The sequence below is a fragment of the Haplochromis burtoni genome, unplaced genomic scaffold (assembly GCF_018398535.1).
Source record: "Haplochromis burtoni strain Fernald_Lab_line unplaced genomic scaffold, NCSU_Asbu1 Contig_81, whole genome shotgun sequence".
NCBI classification, from domain to species: domain Eukaryota; kingdom Metazoa; phylum Chordata; class Actinopteri; order Cichliformes; family Cichlidae; genus Haplochromis; species Haplochromis burtoni.
The window spans coordinates 2,019,580-2,045,062 of record NW_024582442.1 but is presented as its reverse complement, the minus strand read 5'-3'; the positions used below and the strand labels follow the sequence as shown (position 1 = coordinate 2,045,062).

At 41.6% G+C, this 25,483-nt stretch overlaps 3 protein-coding genes across 5 annotated transcripts; 1 reads left to right on the top strand and 2 right to left on the bottom strand.

Moving 5' to 3' along the window:
* Window positions 1-127: 127 nt before the first annotated feature.
* On the bottom strand, window positions 128-6,571 carry sumo2b (small ubiquitin like modifier 2b). The gene is made up of 4 exons (XM_005925482.3): window positions 6,437-6,571; window positions 4,050-4,181; window positions 1,775-1,846; window positions 128-842 (listed from the first exon to the last, which is right to left on the bottom strand). The coding sequence occupies exons 1-4, from the start codon at window positions 6,455-6,457 to the stop codon at window positions 780-782; spliced, it is 288 nt and encodes a 95-aa protein (XP_005925544.1). The 5' UTR covers window positions 6,458-6,571; the 3' UTR covers window positions 128-779.
* A 132-nt stretch (window positions 6,572-6,703) lies between these two features.
* On the top strand, window positions 6,704-14,200 carry nup85 (nucleoporin 85). 2 transcript variants are annotated; one of them, XM_042222224.1, is made up of 19 exons: window positions 6,704-6,964; window positions 7,785-7,875; window positions 8,953-9,109; window positions 9,252-9,322; window positions 9,486-9,529; window positions 9,779-9,848; window positions 9,938-10,059; window positions 10,219-10,353; window positions 10,873-10,995; window positions 11,093-11,224; window positions 11,498-11,604; window positions 11,730-11,813; window positions 11,929-11,994; window positions 12,204-12,355; window positions 12,457-12,574; window positions 12,814-12,914; window positions 13,294-13,445; window positions 13,704-13,805; window positions 14,007-14,200. In XM_042222224.1, the coding sequence occupies exons 2-19, from the start codon at window positions 7,815-7,817 to the stop codon at window positions 14,103-14,105; spliced, it is 1,896 nt and encodes a 631-aa protein (XP_042078158.1). In that variant the 5' UTR covers window positions 6,704-6,964; window positions 7,785-7,814; the 3' UTR covers window positions 14,106-14,200. The 2 variants fall into 2 exon arrangements, with proteins under 2 accessions (XP_042078158.1, XP_042078157.1); XM_042222223.1 differs by lacking the exon at window positions 6,704-6,964 and adding an exon at window positions 7,010-7,399.
* Window positions 14,201-14,253: 53 nt separating this feature from the next.
* On the bottom strand, window positions 14,254-25,405 carry gga3b (golgi associated, gamma adaptin ear containing, ARF binding protein 3b). 2 transcript variants are annotated; one of them, XM_005925479.3, is made up of 17 exons: window positions 25,269-25,405; window positions 23,324-23,408; window positions 23,152-23,227; window positions 22,968-23,066; window positions 22,766-22,889; window positions 22,577-22,680; window positions 22,393-22,473; window positions 22,134-22,271; window positions 20,700-20,781; window positions 20,484-20,609; window positions 20,150-20,392; window positions 19,878-19,960; window positions 19,659-19,795; window positions 19,185-19,471; window positions 18,932-19,101; window positions 17,104-17,214; window positions 14,254-16,549 (listed from the first exon to the last, which is right to left on the bottom strand). In XM_005925479.3, exons 1-17 carry the CDS (start codon window positions 25,306-25,308, stop codon window positions 16,439-16,441), a joined length of 2,097 nt encoding a protein of 698 aa, XP_005925541.1. In that variant the 5' UTR covers window positions 25,309-25,405; the 3' UTR covers window positions 14,254-16,438. The 2 variants fall into 2 exon arrangements, with proteins under 2 accessions (XP_005925541.1, XP_005925542.1); XM_005925480.3 differs by having other exon boundaries at window positions 14,255-16,549; window positions 20,150-20,389.
* Between the last annotated feature and the right edge of the window lie 78 nt (window positions 25,406-25,483).

Here is a 25,483-nt window from a genome sequence, read left to right as displayed (position 1 = left end):
ACACACACACACACACACACACACACACACACACACACACACACACACACACACACACACACACACACACACACACACACACACACACAAAATTATATTGTTAAATAATAGAAAAATATGATGAAAGTTTGGAAAAAGACAATAGCTTTATTTCAACAAGCATCTTAATAGACAATACAGATGTTTATTTTGCTGGAACATCTCTTAGGGCTTCCCAAAATTTGAAGTGGCCTAGCAAAAACGATTTCTCAGAACATTCCTCTACACATCCAGTACTATTTTTAAAAAATGTAAAAAATCAAATATGCTTTGTGAATATGACAGAACCCAAATGTCAGCATATCCCGTGATCCCCATACTTGGCATATGGTTCACTAAGTGACAGCCAGTCCCAAAAATTGTACACTTTAAGAACAGATTTGCTGGCCACCGACCAAGATCAGCTGAGCAGATTTTGATCAATAAAGTCAGTTTTACTTAATGCTCACTCTATCACCAGTCCTAATAGTCTGGAAGGGAAGTCCTTAACACTTATCACAATACAGCATGGAAAAACAAAATCTGAACTCAGGGTGACGTGGATGTAGCTTATGTACAAAGACAGAAAAGTAAAAGGGGTGCGAATGAAAATATACAGCAGGTATGTGTAGCAGAGAAACGGGAAACTTCTTCTGCGTGGAATTCTGTTGAGACGAGCTGCGAAGAAGCAGGCGCTGTATGCCTCAGAGGCCAGGAAAGTTGGTGGTGTCCAGGAAGAAAGTGGTGATGCACGTGGCCGATTAAATCCGTCCGCCCGTCTGTTGTTGAAACACATCGATCGTATCTTCATCTTCCATTTCCAACTGTTAAGGGGGAAAAAAACAAAAAAAAACATATAAGCCCATGAATTTCATAACGTTTGAGTAATTTATGCAAAAAGTGATATGAGGGAAAATATCTGTACTGCAAAGAGGAAAAGGAGGATGCTAATTTGTTGACCTAGAGGGTGACAGTATGCCCTGTACAAATGAAAAACTTCCCATTTGCATACACAAAATAGCACCACTGTGACAATAAAATGACGCACTGTATTTGGCTTTGAAGGCTGCACTGTGGACAAGGTTGGATGGCACTGCAATAACATGCAAGTTGTGGTTACTCCAGCCACAAACTGCAGTGAATACAACTGGCATCTGCACAGCGACATATTCAAAAACAACTTAAAATTAGCTTGTTGTGACAACCCGAGGCTCCTCATGGCAGCACTGCGACTTTGAACGAACATCTTTCAGCCTGGAGAACCCCTTAATGCCCAGTTACTAAGAAATACTGTTATCACAAGCACTAATCATTCAAATTTCAAATTCAAATTTTTATTTGTCACGTACACAGTCATACACAGTACGATATGCAGTGAAATGCTTAGACAACTGCTCGTGACCTAAAGAAAAAAAAAGGAAAGGGCTATGAATAAGATAGGAAATAAATATGAAAAATTAAAAAGTGTAAATTTAACTAGGAAGGAATAAAATATAAGAATATAAAATATAAAAAATGAAATAACTGTACAACACAAATTAGAATGAAGGGTAAATTTAACTGGGAAAGAATAAGATAAAATATATAAATTAAAGTTGAAAATAAAATAACTGTACAACAAAATACACAATACACAGTATAGAACTATATAAGAATGTATGAAGAAATATAAATAAATAAATATATATATATACACACACACAATATCATCATGGGAAGTGCATGAAGTATGTTTAACTCATTGGCACGGCCTCACCTGTGCTGGTGTGTCTGTCTCGTTTATTGGCTGCCCGTCAAATCTGAACCTGATTTGCCTCATTGACAGTCCCTGAAAAGAGAAACGTGTAAAATCTTGTTGTGAAGCTCTGTATAGGCTAACGTGTACAAAATAAAAATGCAGACAATAATATGCTCATGCTGAAGATAAGGCAGCTGAGGTTTGAGAGACAGAAAAAAAACATGTCTTGCTGTGAAGCAGAAATGAAGAAATAATGATAACCATCTGGTTCTGGCTGTACTTTAAAAAAAAAAAAAAGAGCTGTATGACAAACATCTCTTTTACCCTGATGGGAGTCCAAGGAACAGATAACACTGTGATTGGGTTTCCATTCTTCCACAGAGTTGAACCCTTATTTGACTTTCAAATAAAAAGGATCTCAGACCTCGTGCTCTATTACATATTTCTTTTACTTTTGTGCACAGCTCTTTTAGAAAATCTTGGGAATTGCTTTTGTAGCAATGCAAACACAGCTGCAATTAATAGAGAACCAGAGTGATGCTCAGTGCAGTGCTAATTCATACAAAAGTCAAAATTCCTGCATGCCATTACAGCAAGTAGCTTGGCAGAGAACAGCTTAAAATCTGAGCTAATCCATAACAGCAGGAGGAAAAGATTAGATGTCTTCTGCGATTACTGTGAAATGCAAGAACCACGTAAAACGTTAAAGCTATGCTATCAAGGTGGTATTTGCATTAAAGCTCTTGACCCTAACTGCATTTGAGGAGGAAGAGAAGAACTGCAACGGAAACTTTTTCAAGGAAAAGTGAAACAACAGCCGTGATGAGTTACTGTCTGATGGATGGATGGACGGATCGTTTAGCACGTGATGTGTCTGTTAAATATGATTAAAGTATTTGAGACTCGAGGACAGCTAAGTATGTTCTCTGTCCAACACACATACATTTGGCCTAACAGTAAATATCTACAAACAAGTGGAATATTCGATTTAACTAATAAGAACACCCCATGATTCAAGCTTGTAGAACCAACTGAATCATATTCTGAATCATGACCCCTCCACCTCCATGCTTAATAGTTGGTATGAGGAGTTTGTACCAATATGCTGTGTTCGGTTCTCACCAAACGTCTCTGTTTATTACGGCCAAAAACCTCTTCTTTGCTCTCCTCTGTCCAAAGGACATTGTTCCACATGTCTTGTTGTTTGTGCAGAAGCAACTTTGCAAATTGAAGCTGTGCTACGTTGTTCTTTTTAGAACCTGGTAACCCTTCCAAACAAGTCACACTTGTTTAGTCTTTTTCTAACATTTAGCATCCTAACTGAGGCTCTTGGGTCATTTTGCTATTTCTCTCAGGACTGCAAGGTTTGACCTTGACCTGAACTTGCCTGTAGATCCACTTCTGGGATTGTGGCATTGTGTTACCACACAGCTGAATACTCCAGATCTACAACCTACAAATTTCTGCTTGTATAGAGGTGCTCACATGCGCTGATAATCAGTTAATCAAATACAAGTTGATTAGTAACACCTGGCTGCTACTTGTCCCCTTGATCCCTATTGAAGTAGTAAAGGTGCATTTAGTTTTCCAGAGGATCGCACAGAGTCCTATGAAAACCTTTTTAAAATGCCTGCATATATTTTATGATAAATGGGATTTTTAAGATGCCCTGGCATAACTGCTTGTTTTGGCATCTAGAATACAAACATATAATCTGCAGTCATTACATGCATGTGTGAAAAGTGTCAAAGAATTGAAAGTAAATGGTTTAATTGTATCCTATTCGGTTGTAAAACACGATTAACTGTGTGCAAACTTCAAAGTCTCCTCTAAAACATTAACTAACTCCAGTAATGATTTCCTTATGATGTTAAAACAGCATAACCTGTAAGCACTTGCAAGCCTTGCTCCACAGAGGGTAGGCAACTCTCCCAGTAGATGTAATTTTATACACCCGTGTCTTTTTGTAAATGGTGTGCAGCGATGCAGGGAAAAGGTCAATTAAAAGAAAGCAGGATTATTGTTAATAACATCTAAACATGTTATTTAGAATACAATCCAACAGCTAACTATCAATTACATCAAGTGTATATATGATTAGTAGCAGAGGTGTACAGAGGAACACTCGACAGATATTTCTGGGGAAATAATACTTCAAGTCGAGTTCCCCTCATGTGGTGAGAAAAGAAAATAACAAGAAGTCTATTTAACTGTAGCTACACTCTGCTTATAAAGATCTATGCCCACTCAGGAAATGATCAGTGTTAGTGTAATGCCTCGGGGCCATAATCACCTGTCTCTCGCAGTAGGCCTTCATGAGTTTGATGAGCGGTGTGTGTCTTTTGATCTTGAACTGCACTACAGATCCATCCTGACCCGCTACCTTCAGGTTTATGTGTTCATTGTTTTCTGTCTTCACTGATTCCTGAGGGATAGAAGCACAGATAGAAACACAGTGAAGGAACAAAAGAAATGACTTTGACTAACCAGAACAACACAGTAGTTACAGGTTTGCAGGGGGAAAGCTCTGCACGGTATTTTCTGTTATTATTACATGCGTAATTTCAGTCCCTTTAGTGCCTCCGGTGGCCTTTTAATTTTGCAGTAGCGTGATGAAATAATGAATTCAGACTTAAACAGCTCACCAGGTGTCTAGGGAAGGATATTGGCAAGAGCTTATTAATATCCATGACATTATCAGTTGTGCTAATTCTTTATTGATTCTTGATCAATTTTCTTTGGGAGGAAAAAAGCAGGCAAATGTCAGTATCAACCCAGCCGTGTCATTTTCGCCAAAACAGAGTAGGAAAAGACTGAGCAGCACAAAAGCAGCACTGCTATGAGTTTGACTTCACTTTCGCAATGTGTAACTGCCAGAAAGATATGTCAGCATCCATAAAAGGAAGGTTGATGAGCCCAAAGGTGTAAAATTCCCCAGGACTTTTGCGAATTTGCATATTTTGAAATTGTTTAGATATACAGTGCTGTGCAAAAGTGTTGAGCCACCACTCATTTCTTAGATTTTGTTAGGATAATGGCAAATAGTTGCAGCAATTTATTGAAACATGCAAACATACTTGAGAATACAGTATGAGCTTGAAAATTAATGTTTGATATGACCAGACTTTATTGTTCCAACACAGCCTGAACTCTCCAAGAATTTCTTTAAGTAGTCTAAGCAGTTCTCCAAGGTTCTTGAAGGACATTCAAAGCTCGTCTTTGGATGTTGACTGCTTTTTGGTCTTATCTCCTTCAACATGATGCAACACTATTTCAATAATGGTGAGGTCCAGGTTCTGGGGAGACCAATCCATCACTGACATTGTGTCCCACTGTTTTTTTTTTTTTAATCCAAGGTGTGCTTTTACTGCACTGGCAGTGTAGTAAAAGTGTAGTAAAAGCAAATGTGCTCGAAAATGAGCCTTTTCATTTCAAAAGCCTTTTCAGCCTTTTGCCAATCAGATGCTTGCCAGATGATATTACACGATGGATCAAAATCGGTACTTTTCTGTGTTTCCATCAGCTGTGACAAGATCCCCAACACCATTGGCTGAAATGCAGACCGAAACCATGACAGAGCTTCCACTGTGTTTGACAGATGGATGTAGACACTCACTGCTGTATCTCTCTCTTGACTTCCTCTGTACATATAGATAATTTAAACCCAAAAAATTATAAATCTCAACTCATCACTCCAGTTCTTGCCTAATTTTGATACCTCGACTTTTTCTCCTCATGTTCCTCTTCCTTGAAAATGGCTTCTTGACAGCCATTTCTGATGAGGCTTCAGAGGACAGTACATGGATCATCTGAACGTCCAGGTGCATGCCTCAGGTCCTGTGTCAGGTCTTTGCCGAATTTTTCCCATTTCTTATGGGCATGAATTTCAGATGCTGATCATCTGTTCATCTTAAAGTCTATAATCTTTTTTGTCCTCCACTTGTCCAATTTCCTAAAATTTAAGGACACACTGCACACAGTCCTGAGATATGCTAGGTCTCTCTTTGGGAATCACTTTGTTGGTGCAAAAATACAATTTAAGCCATAAAAAAGTCAGTTAAAGAAATGTGTTTTCTAAATAGGAAAAAACACGAAAGACCTGGAAAACTTGCTTATAACCACTGAGTAGGCAAAACAGAGAGTACTGAGGGATGGCTCAAGACTTTTGCACAATACTGTATACAAACTATTTCTCAGATTTAAACAAAATTTAAATCTTAAGTCCTCCCTTTTCGCTTCGCCTGCAGACTCAGAGTGAGCCCGAGATCACCACAGTGATGATTCATAGAGTTTCAGTGGCACCAACAGATTTTCACCGGTACACTCTCCCACAGTGGCACAAGCCATTCACACATGGAAGCACACACACACACACACACACACACACACACACACACACACACACACACACACACTGGCGAAATGAGGCATGCAGTGGGGATGACACCAGCTGGTTGGCTGTGTGTTATCAAGCAGAAAGAGGTCCGCGCGCCATTGGATGCGCGTTCACAAACCTTCCGGTCTATCAAAGTAGGTACAGCTAGTAGTTGAATTTCAGCTTGTAACTTTGCAAAAAGGCACAGCGGAACATGCGGAAATGACCGTATTTTTACACACGCATGTGTCAAAAAAAATCAAGCGGAGTAAACTGGCATTTCAATCCACTGTGAAGACACTCACCTTTGGTTTTTCATCAGCCATGGTCACTCTTTTGGCGCTTCTCTACACTGCCACACAAAGAACACGAGTACGCGCACGTACACGTGCCCGTTTAGCCTATTGCAACTGAACGTGCGCGGCCACGCGCCCATGCGCGTCCACCTCAACGAGCGTTGAGTGGACAGCAAGTAGTCACGAGGTTGAAAGCGCAGTCTGGGCAAGGGCGGGAGAGTCACAATGCGCGTTAAAGAGGCAGGCAGATGCACGTGCACGCGCACAGCGATGTTTTCCCTTTTGTTTTCAGGTTTAGAAAAGCGGTTATCTCATTAAATGCTCCTTATCGCCCTGCTGACCTCGCATGGGTGCAGCATAGTTCAGTCAGCATCACCACACATGATCCTCACTGCATGGGGAGAGCGATATGTGCATTTTTCCATTTCCTTTTTCGTTTTAACCCTTTAAATGCCAGTGGCCATCTTGTTTTTTTGTTTTGCCTGATGGTGATGTGTAGGTGTACTGAACCAATGGTGGACTCTACGAACTCAAACTGTAAGGGTACAGGGCAAAGCTGCACTAATTCTTCACAGATTCAAGTGGAGACATTAGTGGGGGTAGCATGTTCGTGGATAGCAAAAGACAAACCCAGCATCTTAATGCTGGTAATGACCTTTCGTAGGTGAGTCCGGGCAGGCAGTTATAAGGTTAGTGATAAGCTGTGTTATCTGCATTTGTCGCGATAAATCCAAAATCCCGAGTCAAGCTCAGCCGACGGAAAAACAGGCAGGTAGACGGGCAGCTTTCGGTGACATCTTAACGCATGCGCAGCAGGTATTTTCGACTGAAAGAGCGAGGCGCGTAAGCAGTACCGGTCCACATTTGCAGTTCATGGCGTGTTTATAGCCAAAAAAGTTCCCATTGTTGTCTTTTCTGTGTCGATGATATTGTTCACACATGGAGGAGGTAGACGTTGAGCCCACTATTACTGTAAGTAGCCATTGTAGCTTAGTGTTTTTAATTCCTTATTGCCACTAAATGGCTTTGCTAACAGGCTAACTTTCGCAAACACCTATTTCAACGACCCGTTTGAATATTTATATTGTACGTTGTCAAGAAATGTTAAGGGACACACACTCAGCCATGTCACAAGTGTAAAAGTGGCAAGATTATAAGAAGATGAGTTAGAATTACTAGCAGCATTAATTACAGTTTGAGTTAGTAATATAGCTAGACCATGTCCCAGTCACCACTCAACCTTCTCACATAATATTAGAATTAAATATGAAACGGAATCATTTAATTTTAACCCTCGTCATGTTATTCACATTATTTTCAGTGTAGTAACAGTGTTTGTATTTTTTTTTAATTGCAGAATATCCCTGCAATCAGTGATGGAAAGCACATGGGATTTGCATGGGGTCCTGGTGATATTCTTGTATATGAGACACGATACAAAGCATCAGGTATGCTTCAAAATTAGTACAAGGCACCATGTATACTTTCACAGTTTTCCTCTATCTCTTTTTCTTTTTAAGAGAATGAATGGTTTAGTGAATGCCTGTAAAATGCTGTCTTAATTTTTGTGTGTTTGTCACACTTTAATGTTTCATATTATCAAAAACATTTGGATTTTTGATGAACAAAGATGACCAGATTAAATATAAAAGGCAATTTTTAAATAACGGTTGCCTTTATTAACAGAAAAAATGTATTCAGCGCTATCTGGCCCTGTGTTTTTGTTTGTTTGTTTTTTAAAAAAGGTAATTGCCCCCCAAACTTAATAACTGGCTGTGCCACCGTTGGCAGCAAGTAATGCAATCAAGCGTTTGTGATAACTGGCAGCAAGTCTTTTACATCGCTGTGACCCACTCATCTTGGCAGACTTTATTTAATTCAGCCACATTGTAGGGTTTTCAAGTGTGAACGACTTGTTTAAGGTTTTTCTAATTCATCTCAATTGGATTTAAGTCTAGAATTGCACTCCAAAACCTTACATTTGGGTTTTTGTGAGACATTCAGAGGTGGACCTCCTTGTGTGTTTCGAATCATCATAGAGTGATTAGAATTCATGGTTTCATCAAGCAGCTCCACACCATCACATTACCACCACCATGTATGACTGCTTATATGATGTTCTTTCATGAAATGCTATGTTAGATTTACACAAGAGGTAACGGGATAAAAACATGCTTAGCCCTGGGACAATTAGGTTTTCCCTCCTAATAAATGAAATCATTTAAAAACAGCATTGTCTTTGTCTAGTATTAAAATTTATCTATTTATCTGATCATGTAAGTGTGACATGATCAGATAAATAGACAAAAATAAGCAATCAGGAAGGGGGGGGGGGTTATTTTCCATAGCACCGTATGATGTGTTTTACTATATTTTTTATGGTTACTTTTAGAGATGTGCAAATATATGTTTTCAGTAAACATATTTTGAGCAGTCTTTTTCAGACATTTAAATTTTTTTGCATATGTGCAATGACAATAACTATAATATTACTGTTGTTCTTTCACCTCCTGCCTTTGTTTCAGGTGCTTCAGGATCAGGTTGCTCGTTCATCCATGAGATCAGGAAAGATGAGGACATATATTCCCCCATTTTACGCAAGCTTTTTAACGAGTCTCACCACATCTTCGTTGGCCTGCAGACAATTAGAGAGGACCTCCCTAGCAAGAGTAAAAAACCCCAGTAAGGGCGCGTGATGCAATCCCACCTCTGTTTGTTCATATTGTTGGATTGCATATCAGTGGCATAACAATAGTTGCAAAAGTCACACAAAGCAGCACCCACATTGTATGTTTTACAATTTTACCTCTGCCTTACTCCTTAGATTTGTTAGTATCAGCAAAAATTATCGATCCGTGATCCGTGCTTGTATGGAGGAACTTCAGCAAGTTGCAGGTAATACTTTTGAAAATATGCTTCTTTTGGCAAAAATTTTGAGTTGATGTAACCATAAAAGTTTTGGCAGTTTTTTCAGATTTCTATTTTATAGTCTTGTTTATACAATAAAAACACAGGAAAGGTGTGTGATTACTCAGAAAACAACTTTTCTTTTTTGCAGTTTCTACCAGAAATACAGAGTTGGCCATGCAGTGTGGAAATCAGGTAAGTACTAATGTTTGTGTGGCAATAACTTTCCCTGGACTAGTCCACATACAGAGCATGTATGATTTAATTGAGTAGCATGTCACAGCTCTGTGGGTTTTATGACCACAATCAAACAGCCTGTATTTAAAAGGGGACGTTAATGCTCAGTTAGTGAGGAAGAATCCGCATTCAGTTTTTTACTCGCATATACATTTCATTACATTGTTTAGTGGCACTATCCTGACCCTGATCTGCTTTTTGTTAAAGGTGTCCATTCTTTTGGCCATAGAACTGATCTGGAATCTGTGTGAAGTGCTGTTCATCGATGCTGCTCCAGGTTAGAATCCGCATCTTATGACTGGATTTTGGGGTTGGAGAAACACCCAAACAAATGTATGTGCAACATGGGTGTGTCTGTATTTTCAGCGGGCTCCCTGTTGCTCCACCTGCTGGACTGGGTAAGGTTACATAAGGCTGACGTGGACGAGAAGGCCAGGGAGGTGCTCCAAAGTGAGAGCCCTGCCGAGCACCGCGACTATTGGGACGTGGTAGGTGCAGCATGTGCGCACAGTTACATCTTTAAAGTGACATGTGCACTGTTGGTGTTCTGCATTTGCTTCCTCATCTGTGTTTTGTCTGATATGAATTCTCTGGAGAGATGGGAGTGATCACATGGCATGTGTGTGTGTGTGTGTGTGTGTGTGCAGGTGGTGAGTTATGTGCTGCAGGGCAGGTTGGAAGAAGTCAGACAGATGCTGGTGAAACAGGCCAACCTACAGCCTGCTGCCAGGAGCATGTACAAGCAGATGGATACCTTGCTCAGCAAGATGCCCTTCTACAATGTAAGATAAAAATGCAGTGATTTATTTCCTTTGAACGATAGCTGAAATTATTTTAATCATGCTTCTAAATGGGATTATTGTGAAAGTGTGCACTGTTAATTTTACAGTCAGAAATTAATCACACAGGTTCTTGATGTTTTCTTAATGGGCTGTGGATGTGACATTAGAGGAAATTATCTCTAGGCTGCAAATACACAGTATGATGATATAAAATGATAATAAATGGTCTCCTATAAGTTAAAGTGTATCAAACATCAAATGTGCTGCTGTGGACTAAAATGAATTTAAGCCTCTTTATTTTGCTGGTGGTGAAATGAAAATCCACAAATCTGTTCAAAACTTCTTTGCTAAAGTTTCTGTTGCTTTCACTTACATCATTCAGACAGTAAAGGGATTAAATACAACATGTTTGTGTTCATTCAGTGCAGCGATTTCTCTAACGCAGCCTAAACACAAGATGAGCGCATGAGCCGACCCGTGCTGACTCACACCTCTGAATTTTCTGTAATGTTCCCTCAGCCTGGTGGCACTCAGACGCTCACAGAGTTTGATGTAAAGTGGAGGCACTGGCACGAGGAGGTGGACCGCTGCCTGCAGGACAACTCGTTCGCCAGCAACCGACATCTGGAGCTCATCTGCAAGGTGAGTGAGGAAGTTCATTATTGAAGGGTCAGTGCAAACATCCAGCAACAGTTAGGCTATTTTTTTTTTTAAATGTCTCCACCCCATTTCACCTTAGATCCTTCTGGGAGATGAAGACACTTTGCTGGATCACAAGGAGCTGCTGGGTACCTGGTATCACTTTCTGGTCACGAGACTTCTCTTCTGCCACCCCACAGTGAAACTCACAGAGTTGCATTATTATGCTCAGGTATACCATATTCTCACATCATTCAGCATTTTAGAATCACTGCTGGTTTAGTCTTAAAAAGTATTGCATTTTTTTAAAAACCTTGTCAGATATCCTGTAAATACTGTGGTAGAATAATTTTTTTTTAAATATTTGCGTGTTACATCGTCTGTCGCAAATTTCAACCAGTTCATGTGGCTCTATGATTTACAGTTTGAAATTTGATTGTAAAAAATGTACAGCAGCCCCTGATTTATTGTTTGTGTGTCTTGTTTGTATGTGTGCGCACTGCAGTCGTGCATGACGATGTTTCTGGACTCGAGGAGCGTCCCAGAGCCCCTGGACAACATCTTACTTGCTGCCTTTGAGTTTGACATCCATCAAGTCATCAAGGAGTGCAGGTAAGACAACTTTTTTTTTTTTTTTTTTTGCATCCTGCGAAATATGTGTGTGTGTGTGTGTGTGTGTTACATGCAGCATACGAATGTGGGGTGGTTCATAAACTACCTTAATTGTTTCCTTTTAGCATTGCTCTCAACAACTGGTGGTTCGTGGCCCATTTGACAGATTTGTTGGATCATTGCAAACTCCTGCAGTCTCATAATCTCCAGTAAGGATGCCGATTGTCTGTTTTTGAACTTTACCTTTTAATTTGGTTGTACACTTCGTTAGCCAATATTTACACCACTGTGTGTGTGTGTGTGTGTGTGTGTGTGTGTGTGTAGCTTTGGCTCCAACTTGAGAGAGTTTCTCCTTCTAGAATATGCTTCTGGTCTCTTCACTCATCACAGGTACGCTCATCCCAAGGTTCAGTGTAATGATGTATAATATATTTGCTTTTGTTTAGATTTACACAGGGTGTGACTAATGTGGCTCCCAGAACAGTTATTTTTATCCTGTTAATCTAGTTAAACAATCATTTCCTCTAATTGACCTAGTACAGGGTAAGCTGAAGTGTAGGTTATCACTGTCATGATTGAGCATGTTTTTCTGTGTTTAGCCTTTGGCAGTTGGCTGTGGATTACTTTGATCACTGTCCAGAGTTTGGTCGTGTCTACCTGGAGCTTCAGATAGAGCGCGTCCCTTTAGAGACGGAGCGTAAAGCTCTCAAGGTGCTGAGGGTTTGTGAGCAGAGGCAAATGTCAGAACAAGGTAACATGTTGCTTCTTAACTCTTAGAAACAAAGATGGGGCTGTTTTTGTTTTTCCAGTGCAGGAGAGACCTAAAACATTTTTTTTTGTGTGTTTATGCAGTACGGAGTATTTGTAAGATCATGGCTATGCGGGCTCTGAGGAACAATAGGCTGGGCTCTGCTCTCTCATGGAGTATAAGAGCCAAAGATGCTGCATTTGCCACCCTGATTTCAGAGAGGTTAGTTTCTTTCATTATAATTGTAAAGATCCCAGATACTGTTACTTCACCCCCCCCCCCCCCCCCCCTCCTCTCTCTCTCTCCTATTGGCCTTAGCAGGAAGTGTGGTCTCTTCCTGTTTAGTACTGCTTCCACTGTGAGCATGTTCCTATACCATCAAATGGCAACAAACCCTTCTGCCCTCTGAATGTTTGTGTTATGGGTTCTGTGGTGTGTTTATGTGTATACTTGTGTTTTAGGTTCCTACAGGATTACTGTGCCAAAGGGACCTTCTCTGATCTGGACCTGATTGATAACTTGGGCCCGGCGATGCTCCTCAGCGACAGGCTGACTTTTCTCGGTATGCTCGGGGAACACACACTTACTGGAGGACTAGTAGCACCGCCCCACTTGTGACTCAGCCACTGCGTCATTCTCACAAGTTCAGTCGACACATGAAGTGACGGGACATTCAGTCAGACCAGCTTCAGTTCACATGAGTCTCGGACACATAAATGCGCACACAGACGTCTAAATAAAGCTGGCCTGTTGTTTAGTGCAACAGCATGCCATGGTGCGTTTTACTACTGAAAAATCAGTAAAAAATATGAGATAAACACAGATAAAATGCGTTCCTATAGATTATTGCTGTTTGTGAACTGAGGAGGAACATGCACAAAACCTCCTGGATAATTTGAGCACATCTGAGTGTGAAAACTCTGCTTTATGTTCTTTCTCAGGAAAGTACCGCGAGTTCCACAAGCTGTACGGAGAGAAGCGTTTCAGGGAGGCGGCAAAGCTGCTCCTCTCCCTGATGACTGCAAAGATTGCTCCACAAAGCTTCTGGATGACTCTGCTGACCGATGCTCTGCCACTGCTGGAGCAGAAAGAGGTTAGTCACCAGCAACAAGTCCAGTTTGGGACAAAATTAGTGTGATAATTACAAGAAATCTGATACTGAAATGTACGACGGAGATATTTTCTACTGCAGTCTTCATGATACCACCACAATAAACTACAGTGTCCCCCAAACTGGTGCGGATTTAAACTGAACAACATAAACTTTGATGTCCTAATTATGGTGTAACCAGAGTTGTACGTCTGAATCAGTTGTTGCTGCCCTACAACAACAGTGATTTCTTCTTCTCAGGTGATCTTCACAGCAGATCAAACCTATGAGCTGATGTTCTGTTTAGAGGAGCTCACCTCCTCCCTGAACATCACTGCTTCCAGCACAGACAGGCCTATGCAGGTATGCATGTCCTCACATGGCCTTATTCCCTCCCACACAATCAGACTAAAAGCTCTCTAATAGCTGCTTCTAACCACATGTTTAATATTTGGTGCTGCTATCACCACTGTTTTAATTTTAAGATGACATGTAGGCAGATGTCACTCTGGAAGTCTTACTAGATTGCTTCATCTTTTTATTTGAGTGTTTTTGTTGTTGCAGGAGGAAGACGTAGAGGTGACCAAAGTGGAGCTCCTGAGACTCGCTCTGGCCAGGAATCTGGCTCAAGCGATAGTCAAAGAGGGAACGGTGGAAATATAAAAGTTTGACTTTGCATTTTTGTACTGTATATATTAAAGAATCATTAATAACAATGTGCTCTTTGATAATAAAACACTTCATGATACTCATTGAAATCTGACCTTTTTGGAGATGGTTTGTCAAGCAAAATGACTTCAGAACATCAAACATCCATGAAGACTCTTTATTTTTTTCATGCAGCAAAGAAATGACACATCATACCTTTATATATACAGTCCTAACACTCTCCCCAAATCTACAAGTCACATTTTCACAGAAGTTGTCATACACCAAACAGCAGGTACATTACATTATTACATTAGATGTTAGTGGTCTTTGGTACAGTAAACACACTTCTGTACATCCAGTATGATGAATAGAGGACTATCAGAGATGGGGCGCAGTGAAGTCAAAGCGTTCAGACCCCTGAATGTTCTGAGTTCATTTTAAATGAATAAAATCATGAACTCAAGTATTCAGCGCCTTCATTGTAGCGCTTTGAATTGTAGGTTGGTTGGTCCTTTTTATGTTGAGATGTGGGAATATGAATGGATCAAACATTGTCTAAATGTATGTTTTAGAGCGTATGTAAGGTCCGAAAACTTACACTGCGTGCCAGAAAGAAAAAAAAGCTGAAGTCTTTGATAAAACATAATTCTTAGTCTGGGTATAAAAATATTTAAAGCTTTAAGATGTCCCTGGATAATACTGGCCCGGGTTACTGTAAAACAAGAAAAACTGAAATGACCTGGATTCTGTTTTGAAATAGCTCCGCCCACATGACAATTTGGGAAGGAAGATGGCCGTGAACCCAAAGACCACTAACAGAACCTGGTAATACCTCAGCCCAGATTAGTGAACCTGTCATATGGACGACCATCTATCAAACATGTTACAGCAGCAACACGAATGTCACTCTTCACTATCAACACTTGACAGACTGTTTGTAGTTGCCAAATTGCATTTGGTAAATCACTCTATGCACAGGTTATAGTCCACAGAGCAAGATTATCTGCTCTACCCTCTGTGAAGCAGGCCTGAAAGAAAAGTGACTTCATCCAAATATTACGGAAGTTTGTTTAAATTTCAACAGTTTGAGTTATTACGTTGAAATTTTGAGATAACTTAAAAAATGTAAACTTATCGATTGCAAAACAGGCTGAGGTGGCTGCAGGACCTTTTTTGTAGCAAAGTCCAAGTTTTAAAGCCGGCAGATCTGCCAAGAGGTCTGTAGATGACAGTTCACAGATTCTTCCTATTGAATCTGATGACGGCATAACGGGATCTCAGCGTGGATCACTAAACAAATATAAATTTATCCACATCTTCGGTGTGCAGAAAGTGAAAGGGGTCGGAGAGGACCGAGTACAGTTTCCCTCCATCCCACTGCTGCATACTGGATAATAATCTGCTTCGTTCTGGATTCAGATTCAGGTTGGTTCAGTTCACATTTGTTGGGTTTAGCGATCCACTGTCGTACCAGGAACAGAAAACAACTACGACAGAAATACTCCCAATACTGAGCCTGGTAGGAGGAGCGTAAACATACAAAACCAAACTATGGACAACCACTAACTGAGAATCATTTATCTTAAAAATGAAAACATGAAATAAAACCAGTGTTGGACTCCTAACTGCATTTCTGCAATTACACATTACCATCTAAGTGCTGCTGCGCAACGTTTCCTTCATAACCTAGCAGAGGCTACATTAGCAACACAATTTACTCACACATATCCAAAATCCATCCATAGAATAATCCAAAACACACGCCCCTCTTCTCTTTCTGACGCAATGATATCTGACTGAATCCTTCATGTCAGCCTAATCTTCAACTCTCAGGATATATTCAAGTATAAATGTTCAGCAACACGAATAAATAGAAGCACATCTGCAGCGCAGGCTCTGCTAACTTCAAGGTTATTTTCTTTTAAAATATTTTTGTGATCAACCCAACATTTTAAGTCTCTAATGCATTATTCATTGCAGTTTCAAACCATTTCCCCTTAGGGAAAATGCATTAAAATATCTGTCAATAGCCTATAAGCACCAAGGCCTTACATACCAGTGTCTATCTTTGCTATGTTAGCTATCTGCAAGCGCTGCATCAATCATCAATAAAACTTTTAGTGATTGCTGTTGTTATTGCTGAGATGGACGTTGTCATCTCAGCAATAACAACGTCCAAAACATGAACTATTGTAAGGAATGTAAAGCTGAAGTGAAGAATATAACAAACGTTCCCCCTCCGGTCTCTCTGGGATGGATATGAACACACACACGCGCGCACACTCACACCCCTTCATGGAGTATGAACCAGCCTGTCCCTGCTGAGCAGCCGGTCTCCACCGCTGCTATAGATGACCCCACATCTCTGGAGGGGGAAACTGGTCAACCTCTCCGACCTCGTTGCATGGGCGGTCTCCGAGAGTGAAAGCCAGCTTGTAGCGCAGACGCACCTTATCCTGCGAGGACAAGCAAAGAACATGCAAATTATACACACTCCCGCAGAAGGATTGGCAGCTCTGAAAATGCACTATTTGGACAAAAGTGTTGGGCTACCTATACGTTAGAGGGACAGGAGCTTTTATGGCATCCCATTCCAAATCCATAGGCATAGATTTGCAGTTATAACAGCTTCCACTCTTAGGGGAAGACTTTGTACAGGATTTTGGAGTATCTGTGATGCGAGACAATGATGTTGTCTGGCAATCTTTGCTCTAGTTCATCCCAAAGGTGTTCAGGGGGCAGGACTCTCCGCTGGCCAATCACCAAATAGAGCCTCTATGCACTTTGTTTTGTACACTGGGGCATAGTCATGCTGGAACAGAAACTGATTTGTTGTAGTGGTCACACCCATCACAGCACCACACTGAAATTTAGAACAACCAACTTGTAAAAAAAACTGCTTAAAACACCTAAATTCAAAGATAAAACGGCGTAGTCCAACACTTTTGTCCACACAGTTTATGTATTGTTTGTATATTGTTGCCGCTGGAAGTGTTATTATGTAATCTACCTTTGCTGGATTGGCCAGCAGCATGATCTGAGTAATGGAGGCTGGAGGTAGAATGGGGTTAAAGGGTGCCAGCTCTGTTCCCGACGGGGGCTGCAGCTTCAGCTTCATCGACTGGTGGAAGACAAAAGGAAGAGTCAACGCTGTTCGTTTACGCCTTTATTAGAGGATTCACAGTTCTTCTTTTTGTTGCTGTAAGTGGGAAAGGGACATTTTACACTATGAAGACTGTTGAAGCCACATATCAGCTTTGCATGAACTTAGATAAAGAAGAATGGAACTGATTATCCATCGTGAAAGATGACTTAAGGAAAGAGACTGAGCAACAGATATCACAAGTGAAAGATGAACTTAAGACATTGTGGATTAGTGAACAATTAAAGTTTCTTTCAGTTAAAATAGTCCATCCATCCATCCATCCATCACTTTTGCAGGGAAGCAGCAGCCTAAGCAGTGCTCATCCAGGACACCAGAGAGGTGTAATCTCTTCATCATGTGCATCAAGGTCTCCAGTGCTTCCCAGTCAGACATGCCCAGAACACCTCAGCCAGGAGGTGCCCAGGAGCATCCTCGTCAGATGCTCAAACCGCCTCAATTGTCTCCTTTTGAAGCAGAAGACTAGCAGCTCTACTTTCAGTCCCTTCAGAATCACTGTACTCCTCACTCTGTCTCCAAGGGAGAGGCCAGTCACCCTTCACCCAGTCACAGAAATGAGAGAAAGCTAATTTCTGCTGCTTGTATCTGCATAATTTATTCTTTGTGTTCAACATCCAAAGCTTGTGACTACAGGTGAGGGTAGAGACTAATCTGTAAATCGGCTCAGTGTCCCCAAACAGTCTATTTAGGCGACTGTGGCTCAGGGGGTTGGGAAGCGTATCTGTAACTGGAAGGTCGCCGGTTCGATCCCTGGGCTCTCTGTCCTGGTCGTTGTGTCCTTGGGCAAGACACTTTACCCTACCGCCTACTGGTGTTGGCCAGAGGGGCCGATGGCGCGATATGGCAGCCTCGCTTCTGTCAGTCTGCCCCAGGGCAGCTGTGGCTATAACTGTAGCTGCCTCCACCAGTGTGTGAATGAATAGTGGCATTGTAAAGCGCTTTGGGTGCCTTGAAAAGCGCTATATAAATCCAATCCATTATTATTATCAATCTGCAATAATGCAATACTCTGCAGTGAAACTTGAGAAACAGACCGAGAACGCCCCTCTATGGCAAAGACATTCCCTCCATCAGCGTTCCCCCCCAGCTGGACAATGCACCCTGACACAGTGCAAAAACTGCCACAAACAAAGAGCTAAAGGCACAGACCTGTTGCTAGTTGAGGAACTGTCTATGCACCAGTGGGTCAGAGCTATTTTAACGGCAGAAGGAAGACATTCACAACATTAGGTAGTTAGTTTTAAGATTATTGGCTGACTGGGGTGTGTTCTTGGAAAGGTTTTAAAGCTGTGTTAAACATTTTTAGAAGGTGTTATTGGACAAGAAACATCCAATCATCCAATAACATTTCAGCATATGAAAAATGAAGTAATCTGATAGAGCTAAACTGTCACTTTGGATTTCAATCAAACCTCTACTCATCACAAATATCTTGAATAGTACAAAAATAATAGAAGGAATGAAAACATCCATAAAAAGTACTTTAAACAGCACTGACTTACGTATGAATCCTGTGGTTGGAGGATAAGACAAAACATTTCAAGAGATCTAAAGAGAGACTTTTCCAGTTATCGCTCAGGAAATGAGTAGGTGATAGGTCACAATGTAGGAGCCAATCAAAAGCAAACACTAGGTGATGCCCACAACGAAAGAACAGATGTGTTAATGTCTTTACCTTGGGCACAGCAGCTTGTAGGACCACATTGTGAACAGGCAGGGGTGCTGTATTAAGCATCGACACCACCATTACCAACACGTCAGGCCGCCCAGGGGGACAGTCAGAAGCAAAGTTGAGCAGCATGCGAACGCCATCCTTGTCATATGCAGTCACAGGTAAGACTTTACCTGAAGACACAGAGAATAGCCAGTCAAGCAGAGGCAGCCATTAACTACCCTCTCAGGTGCTGAGCCCTGTCTTTGTCTCTTACTCGGTCTGATGGCCTCCAGAGGGACGTGTACGTTGCTCAGGGAGATTTCATTGGCTCTAGCCGGGCTGCCCTGAAGTGGAGGGTGGCAAGGGGACAGAGAGCGGAACAGCGGACTTCCTGGAGCTGAGTCGAAGCTGTGAGCCTTCACATGGGACAAGGCTGGGGAGCCAGGCAAGGGTCCTTGGAGAAGAGCTGCTGAAGAGGGCGAGCCCTGCACAGGTACGAGGGGCGGTGCTGCTGCAGGCACTCCAAAGCTGGTTCCTCTGGCCGTCGTCTGGTTGGATAAACTGAAAATCCCATTTAATAAATGCCAATAAGACCTCACAGTGCTGTTCTTGGAAAGTATCGGATATTTATGCCAAAATATCCTCAGATTAGTGCTTTACGAGACAGAATTGCAGAAACCTTGCTACTTTGAGAATTTAAAAAACAGGTTTCAAATAAACAGTGGACGGAAAAACATGAATAGATCACCTCTTGTGATCTGAAAAGCTCATCATGGCCAGGTCCTGCAGGTTCTGTAGACTGTGGGTGACAGCTGGCTCAGCTGGTGGCACCACTGGACCTGAACAAGCTATGCTGCCAAACATACCAACACTTGTTGCTGGGGCCTGTGGAGGACAGGAGGAGGAAAGATAATTTACACATTGTTACACACTGACTACATATCTGCAGTTAGTTATCCTAGAGTACCTGCAAGGAACTCCACTGGCTGGAGATTTCATCCAGCTTTGGTTTTGATTGGCTGCTCTGAGAGGTAGGAGGGTCATTCAGTCCTGGGAGATGATGCAGGCATTTGTCATCATACAAGACTTTTTTTTCTTTATCTCTCATAAGATACAACAAAAACATGACTCGTTAGATGGTTTTCTCATTTAGCGCTTCACTAAAACACAATAAAAGTACATTTCCAAAACTGTCAAACTGCTCCTTTAATTCAATGAGACACGTTGGGGATGCTCTACCAAGAGACAGTAGCTCATCATCCAGGAGAGAGAGTGCAGTGGAGGCCTTGCTGGCAGGGGGATGACTCGGGCTGCTGCCCTGACTGCCAGCGAGGCGTTTGGGGGGAGGAGGCAGGACGGGGATGGGGATCACTGTGAGATCAGCAGCGACAGGATGTGAGGGCTGGGGTAGTGGAGCAGCAGGCTGTGGAGGGCTCGGAACATCAAGGCCGGCGAGGTCGATCAGTGTATCTGTGGTTTCTGCTGAGCGACACAGACATGAAAGGAGAATGCAGCAGATGTATTAGATACAAAAGGGCAATCAAGTTTTTAGAAAAACAAAACAAAAACTGACCGCTCTCGCTGTGACCAGCTGTCGATAGAGGTTCTTCACTGTCGCCGTTGATTGGTTGCCCCTCAACAATCTTCTTATAGGCGTTGATGACTCTGGAGAGGTCATCGCTGGCCTGGAGGATGTCACCTGAGGAGTCGAAGGTCAGTGGTTATAGATTTTACGCACACAAAGTGAAGACAGGGCTTGCTCAATCAAACCGAGACCAATGTGACAAACCTAAACTGGTGTCATTGTCCTCCGTCTCAGTGGCCATTTTGAAAGCAGCTCGTCTCAGCTTGTCACAGCGCTCGTAGAGCTCCTGAGAGGTGACACAAAGGACGTGCTGTACGGTTAGCGTGCAGATGTGACACTGCTGCTGTTAGAAACTTGACAGACATTAAAGAATTGGAAAATATCAAATGAAAACATCAGGTTCAAACTATATTTGTTAAAAAACGCTGTGCATTCAACCCACAATGAAATGATAAAACAAATTACTGGAGTGCAAAATATGAATTTCTTTATCTGTGCCTTTAAATAGTCAGAGGGCCCGGTGGCGCCAGTGTCCGGCAGCCTCGCCTCTGTCAGTGCGCCCCAGGGTGGGTGTGGCTACAATGTAGCTTGCCATCACCAGTGTGTGAATGTGTGTGTGAATGGGGGGATGACTGGATATGTAAAGCGCTTTGGGGTCCTTAGGGACTAGTAAAGCGCTATATAAATACAGGCCATTTACCATTTACCAGGCCAAATACTGAATTGAAAATATCTTTTCCAACTTTTTCCATTTTCTGATTGTTGAGTAAAGAATAAAGAAGATGATCCTGTTGAATTGTATGTGTGCTTTTTTCCCCTGCAGGGACCAACCAGCAATTTCCACACAGTGCCAAAAACTGCAGTTCCTTAAATGGCCACTTGAGGCTGGTTCCAAATATGAGGTTAAAATTTCAAATTTTTCAGTAGAAAAAAAACCGTGTATGTGTCCTGTAGGTCATTTTTCCCCTTCACAACAACTTTAGACATTGTTGTTGTACATGTGCTGCTGTGCTTGGGGTCATTGTTCTACTGCATGACCCAATTTAAGCCAAGCTTCAGCTGTCAGACGGATGGTCTCCCAACTGTGTCCAGAATACTTTGGGAAACAGAAAGGTTCATGGGCAAAATGACTGCAAGGTGCCTTGTGGCTGCAAAACAAGCCCGAATCATCACCCATCCACCATCATTTGAATGACAGGTGGGTCATCAACACAGCAGGCTTTAGTTGTTAGCTCCTTGCTGAGCTAAATCACATGACTGAACTGGAAGTGTCTGCTGTGTTTATGGTGTTTGTGCGTTTTTGAGCATTTTAATTCAGTATAGCATTGCATAGCTATCCATTCGGTTAAATGTACTCATACAGTCCAACAAGAATGTGCTTCCATTTTTTAAATGAAGATATTATTTCATTTGCAATAATTAGCACGTGACTGTGTCTGTGCGATTCATCGTACAGTCTATTGATGTAGTTTCCGAACAAACCTAGCTAGCTGATAACTCAAAGCTGCACCATCTTGTCCAGTTATGGCCACTTTTGGTGACTAAAATCAATCTCAAAAAGGCAGCTCACAAGCCAGTGGGTTACATCGCAGTGGTCACCTCCATCTGTTATATACAGTCTATGGCATGGACGCACACCTTAATAATCTCCTTGTCTGAGTCAGTGGAACTGTCTTTATTGTAGTGGGACAGCATCTCGGTCAGTAGCTTGACGTTGATGTTCACCTCCTCCAGTGTGTGAATTCGCTTTGTAACCTTCTGCACCCGTGCCTCATCCTGGCAAAATATAAAACCCAATAAAGGGTTTTACATCAGAAAAATAGTGCAAAGTGCATTTGAAAAAGAACACAATGGCTGCGGTAAATAGTCTCATTCACAAGGGTCTGACATGTCTCACCTCTTTCACCATGTTTTTGATTAATCTGTTGGCTTCCTGAAGATCTTCTGGGTTTTTACTCCGGAGAAGCTCAGCAAGCAGCTACACAGACACAGACATCAGTCTGCTTGTTGTAATAATATAAGTATACGGAGTATATTTACTCTAAAACAAATGAATTCAATAGGATGAGGCAAGCTCTCACCTTGCCCATGTCCTCATTGTCAAACACAGGATGTTTAGGTCGCGTTGGAGGAGAAGGAATCAGAGTCCTATCCAGCGGTAACTCTGGGTCATGTGCCACAAGGCCTGTCAAAGAGAGCAAGGACAGGACTGAGGAAGATGTGTCTTTATATCCTTTATGCTAATCTGACTGATCCACATCCACACATACCCTGTCTCTTCAGCGTCTGGTAGGCTTCACCGATCTTGGTTTCACTGGGAAAAGCGACGGTCCAGCTGTACAGCATTTCAACAATCTTCAATTTCACCTTCTCAGGTGCACTGTCGCCCATGTACTGGAAATACAAAGCAATGACTCATTAGCTACTCAGCACGTGTTTTATCAGCACGAAACCTACCTGAAGACGACCCACCTTTGGAGAAACAACTTTAATCAGCTCATTCAAAAATCTATATTTTCCGACTTCATTGTGAAACCGTCTGCCGCAGTTCTTCATACACGCCTCCAGCACCTGCCCACACGACATTTATGTGAATGGTTGGTTTAGCAGTTTGTAAAAAATGTGCTTGCTGACGGTTCTGTGCAGCATTTCTTACTGTCAGAGCTTGAAGTGCTTCCCATTCTTGCGGAGAGTGGATTTTGTGTACGAGCAGCGTTACGGCTATCTGGGGACTGCAAAAAAAAAAAGAGAGAGACCGGAAAGAAAAAATAAATCCATAAATATATTCCTGTGCTAGTTGAAAAAAATAAAAATGCATTAGACGTTACCCTTCCAGTTCCTTGTTGATCTGATCACAGAAGCCAATGATGTACTCCCAATCCTCTTGCCGGTTTGTTGGATGGGTGGCTTTATCTGTAAGAGAAAGACCATTGCACCAACTAAACATATGCCTTTAAGTAGCATCTTCTTCAGTGAATCTGATGGGTTCCTTCCTGTGAAAAGGGAGTTTTTCCTTCCCACTGTCACCATGTGCTTGCTCAAAGGGGATTGCCTGATTGTTGGGGTTTTCTTTGTATTATTGTATGCCTGGAGGCCACTGTAGTTGTGATTTTGCGTTATATTAATAAAACAGAAATTGGATCAGAAAACTGCATATAACATAAAGCTTGACATTTACTCACTCCAAGTAAAAAAATCCTGCTTACAAAGTCAGAACAAGCAGGCTAAAAAGGAGTTCTGCATTAATTATCCTCTCTGACCAATATTTCTAAAGAATCTGATATTATCGGACTGTTGATAGTGGGCATCAGTGATGTATTATTATTAAGACTAATCAGCTGAATACTTTGTATACACAGAGTTTAGTCTGACCCATTGTGATGATGAGGGAAAAAAGAAAAGCTCTGAACCAAAAAAAACAAAAACAAATAATAACATAAAACAAAAAAAATCAACATAAATATCAGGATTTGTTATTGGCCAAAATGTTCATTTAAACATCAGTATCAACACAGAATTCACAACCACTGTGTCCCTAGTTTTATATTTGATGTATTTAATATTAATCTGTTTTTATTTGGTAATATGCGAGACACATAAACACAACACTTGAAGTCAACAGACTCACAGACATCCCACAAGCATCTACACCATCGCCTCCTTATTCTTTCTCTACAACCAAGTTTTTAAAGACTGAAACTAAAAACACAGACCTGTACATAAACAACCCCAAACACTCCCCTCCTGGTCATGCGTCTATAAATAACTACTTGCGCCACACACCTGTTTGCCCTTGTTATCCTGCCCCACCCCACCCTTAACCAGTCTAAAGGTATCTGGCATCAATCCACAGTGAAAGCCTCCCCCAGTCCAAGCCTGAGGCCTTGCTCACTGCTTCATTATCAATAAAGATTTATCATTCACATTTGGGGTTGGGGGTCCTTAAGTTTCTGTGGCTAATTACTAAGAGAAATCTGAAATGTGATAAGCTTTGAGGGCTCAAACCCCTTGTTTCCTTCTCTGCAATGTTTACTCTGCAGATTGTCAAAAGACGTGGCTGATCCTTTTAGTTTTTTAGTTTATTCAGTCCTTTATCCACCACCTCAGATTTCCAGTCATCCACATACAGCACACACTGACTCAACCCTGTCTTGGGTAAACAAACTTATTGAGTAACCTGGGTTACCTGGTTTAATCTTCACAATACATTCTATTTAAATGTTTGCAGAATCCAAATCTCAAAAGCCAAAAAAACAAAACAAAACAATATTTCTTACATATATATACACACACACATGTATGTATATATATTAACTATATACACACATGTGAGTCCCGTGTGCTGACCCCGACAATGCAGTGACTGTTACAACTCCTCCCCTGTGTAATAACAGATGCATTGTCCACAGTTTCCAGTGTTGTGCATTCATCTCCCACACCCATCTGTTTCTGCCATGAAAGCTGCGCTCAAGCTGTACAGCGAGGGGTAACTATCCGCGGAGCTCCGCGCCTCTGCACAATCACTGCACGCACTGATCTGTCACCGGCAAAGACTTGTGTTTATTACAGCTCTCCACCCATTCAGCTAAACATGCAGACAGTGATTGGACTGGGCTGGCAGCCTGGATCTCTGCTCAAACTGCAGGAAAGACGCTTTCGGCGAGGCGCTGACAGCTTCTGCACACGCTGATTTTCTCCTCCATCACAGCGGAGCAACACGTCTAGCTAATCAGCCATGCTATTTAATTAATAAAAATGGGATTAATAACTCACTGAGCCAAGATTCAAGCGACTCCCCTTCCTGGTACGCCATAGCACTACAAACATCGCGTGATGTCACCGGCGTGTGCGCGAGAGTCCGAAGAAAAAAATTATTGTCGGAATTAATTTCACAAAAAGACAAAATCTAATTTTAAAATGTATAGTTCTTCAATTTTGGCACTAAAAATGTAAAATGAGAATTTTCAGAAAGGAGCATTTTTTTTTAT